General features: G+C 62.1%; 1 protein-coding gene across 5 annotated transcripts in view; it reads left to right on the top strand.

Moving 5' to 3' along the window:
• Positions 1-2,084: 2,084 nt before the first annotated feature.
• Prkd2 (protein kinase D2) overlaps positions 2,085-3,435 on the top strand; it is a 29,712-nt gene continuing 28,361 nt past the window's right edge. For 2 of the 5 annotated variants that reach the window (XM_087200599.1, XM_087200597.1), the window contains exons 1-2: positions 2,085-2,229; positions 2,659-3,039. In XM_087200599.1, the coding sequence (XP_087056725.1) occupies positions 2,815-3,039 (225 nt within the window). In that variant the 5' untranslated portion in view covers positions 2,085-2,229; positions 2,659-2,814. Of the gene's footprint in view, positions 2,286-2,658; positions 3,040-3,435 lie in introns of all 5 variants that reach the window. The other 3 variants (XM_087200601.1, XM_087200600.1, XM_087200598.1) reach the window with 2 other exon arrangements.

Raw genomic sequence — 3,435 nt, 5'->3', positions numbered from 1 at the left:
GATGGTGCCCGTGCCATCTGTTGAGGGGATGGGGACCTTTTGGGAGGAGTTGCCGCCTCAGTTGGGTGGAGCTTGAGGAGAAAGGGACATGATAGAGCCGGGGTGTTGTAGTGAAGGGAGGGCAAAAAGGGGCCCAGAGTTTGGGTGGGTGTGGGTGAAGGGGCGGAAGCTGGGCACAAGGCCGAATCTCCTGTGCCCCTCCTTTCTGTCCCCAAGTGCACTGTCCCCAGGGGCAGGCCTGGCAAGCCAGTGGTGCGATGGGACAGTTCAGCTGAGGACCTGCCTGGGCGTGTGGTGTCTGGTGCTAAGAACCAAGCCCTTGCCTTCCCCATGGACCCTATACCCAGGCCCTTGGAGAGGGAGGGAAAGCAGCCTCCCAGCCATGCCGGGAGGGTCCCTGGAGGACACATGGGTGCCTTGGCCCCTGTGGGAGCGCAGAGTCCCTCCCTTTCCTTTTTGGTAGTGTTTACTATGTGCTTATGAGAAGCCACGCTGAGCTCAGCTGGTACTGTCATTTCAGTGCTTACAACCTCAGCAAAAGCAGAGCATGAGGGAGCAGGAGGGGTTGCTCGGGATCAGCAGGTTAGCAGAGTTGGTGTCCTGTCCCGGTCCTCTGCTTGCCGAGGCCTCCACCTTCCTCCAGCCCCTCCATGATAAGATAGTGATGCCCATGCCCTCTCCTGGGCCCTGGCACCCCCTAGAACACTTGAAGGATGGAGGCCTGTGGTGTGGGCTGTGCTTGGGACATGTTGGCACTCCCTGTGGTGCTCATCAGCCCATCTGAACATAGGTGACATGGCCAGGTGGTCTGTGGGCCCCACGTGGCCTTGCTCCCCTCATACGCCGGCTCTGCAGCTTTCCCAGGTGGTGGTTTGGGTTTTCGCTCCGGCCTCAGACTTCCTTCCCCACCCCAGCCCCCGGATGTGGTGACAGAATTGACACTGTACCAACCTCAGCGGCCCCCCAGCAGCCCTGCAGTGTGTGTGTGGGTCTTCGTGTAGCACCCACCCCAACCACAACAGGCAGGTGGCCGTGCTTTGCCACGATGCCTTCGGACGCATCGGGAAGGCCTTGGCCTGTCAGGGAAGGGCTGATCCTGGGCAAGTCATTGCTTCCCGAGGCCTGGGCTCCCCGTGTGTAAATTAAATGGGAGCTGGTAGCTGGGGAGAACTCAAGTCGGCTCCTCTGGAGGGCTGGACATGTGTCCAGACAACGCCCGGCATGCAGGTCCTCAACAGATGCTTGCTGTTACGACAGACTGATGAACAAACCCACCCAGACCTCTTTGCAAGTTACAGCGACAGCCACCATTTACTGGACTGGAGCGGTGTTCCAGATGCACCAGTCCCACAGACCCCTGGGGTCAGTCCTACTCGGTGCCATCTAACAATGGGGAGACTGAGGCTTGCAGGAAGGAAGTTGTCCCGCCAAAGCCACACAGACGCAGGCACACCGCCACAGGAGAGTCAGTTCTCCATCTGTGAAGGGACATTGGTGTGTGGCCTCCTTTCCAGGGCCCCAGCCCTTTGGCACTCCGAGACCCTGGGGGCCAGTGGAAGGAAACCACATCCCCCCCACCCCTGCCCTGCAGCCGGCTCCAGGCACCTTGCCCCGGTGCTGGAGGCAGACCTGAGGCGAAGTGGCGCCCCCTTCCCATCTGCAGAATGGGTGGGCGCGCACACGGCAGCACCCCCTCCCGGAGGCTGGCATGACGACCTGGGATGGGGGAGGCCGAGCCCGGAAAGCAGGCTGGACCAGACACCCTGTTTCCGACCCTCCCTTGCGGCGGGCGCCAGATGCAGGCCAGCCGAGAAGGCTCCGTTCCCTGGAGGACCAAGCGCCTGCAAACCCTATCCTAGCACCCTGGGGTGGGCGAGGTTAGCTCGGCCCTCGCTGTCGGTTCAGGGGAAAAAGTTAACTTCCCAGACCTGGTCATGCTGGGGAGGAATACACTCGTCAGCCTGTCTGCCACCCTGGGGCCCCCATCCGATTGGGGGAGGTTTCACCCCCAACTCTGAGGCGCCGAGCCCGCCCTCTCCTTCCGCCCCTGGCCCCTCGGCAGGCACCGCCCCTCCACGACGTCACCGAGGGACGCGCCGATTGGCCGACTGCGCAGTCGCTCCGGACACTTCCTCCTGGGCCGCTGCCGCGGACTTAAACTTTGAAGGGGGAAAAAGGAGCCACCCACGCTGTGCTACCGCCCTTGCCCCCCACCCCACGCCGCCTCCGGTAACACCCCCTGCCTCACGGCCTCCGACCGAACTTTTCTCCAACTTCCGCGACCTGTGAGATTCCCCCCTTTCTACTCGGCCCTGGGGACCTCTCTGCCCATCGCTGAGCCGGGAGGATTCCTGGGATCCACTTAATACCCAACTCTGAGACTCCAGTTCTCCGCCCCCAAAGTGGCGAATCCTTTGGGCCCACTGCTTCGTGAAATCTTGGTTCTCCCTCCTCTGCTCTCAACCTCTTCTCTCTCCAAGGGGCCTTTGGATCGCGGGGTCTTCTGATCCCTGCAACCCTGACTACTAGATTTTCCTCCCTGATTTCTTGGAACCTCGCAATCGCTGGGTTTCCAAACCACTACTTTTTCCTTTCTAATCTATGATCCCTTGATTCCGAGCGTGGGATCCACTAGAGTCCTTTTCTGTCATTTCCCAGGATCCTGCCATCCTCGGTCCCTCAACCTGCCAGTTTTCTCTCTTCGGACCCCTGCACTTCTTCTACCAGCCCGCGGGCTCCTTCCGCTCTAGGACTCGGGTTCACAAGGCTCCCGCAGCCGGGTTTCGGCTGGGCGCTGGGTCCAGGCCTGTCCCCATGGCCGCCCCCCCCTCCCATCTCGCCGGGCTCCCTGGCTCTCCCAGGCCTGGGTCCCCTCTCCCCGCCGGCGGCTTGGAGCTACAGTCGCCACCACTGCCGCTGCCGGCCCCCGGGGTCTCCTTCCACATCCAGATCGGCCTGACCCGTGAGTTCGTGCTGTTGCCCGCTGCCTCTGAGTTGGCCCATGTGAAGCAGCTGGCTTGTTCCATCGTGGACCAGAAGGTGAGGGCGTCAGGCTCCCCGTGCAACTTGGAGACGGGTCCTAGGAGGAGGGTCTGACAGAGGCGGGCCGGGGCCTGACCTGCGGGAGGAGAGAGAGGGGATCTGGGCGCCTTGGAGGCATTGGCCCCCAATTTCTCCTCACCCCACCACTCATTTGAGCGAGGCCCCAGCAGGGGTGGGGTGCTGCAGAGGCCTCCCCAAATTACATGTCCTTGCATGTTGCTGGTTTCTGCAGCCCGGCAGGGAGGAAGGGAGGTGCCTGCCAGCTGTCAAGTGGGGAGGGAGGGGCAGATAGGGGCAGCAGACTTGGGGGACCTCCCCTCTGGGCCCATCCTGGGCCTCCCATTTGATGGAAACAATAGAAATTGAAGCCGGATGGGCCAGGGTGATCGGGTG

This window comes from Heterocephalus glaber, unplaced genomic scaffold, assembly GCF_053883595.1.
Source record: "Heterocephalus glaber isolate CG9 unplaced genomic scaffold, H.glaber_assembly_v1.0 deba00001744, whole genome shotgun sequence".
NCBI lineage: Eukaryota > Metazoa > Chordata > Mammalia > Rodentia > Bathyergidae > Heterocephalus > Heterocephalus glaber.
This window is presented reverse-complemented; position numbering and strand designations above follow the sequence as displayed.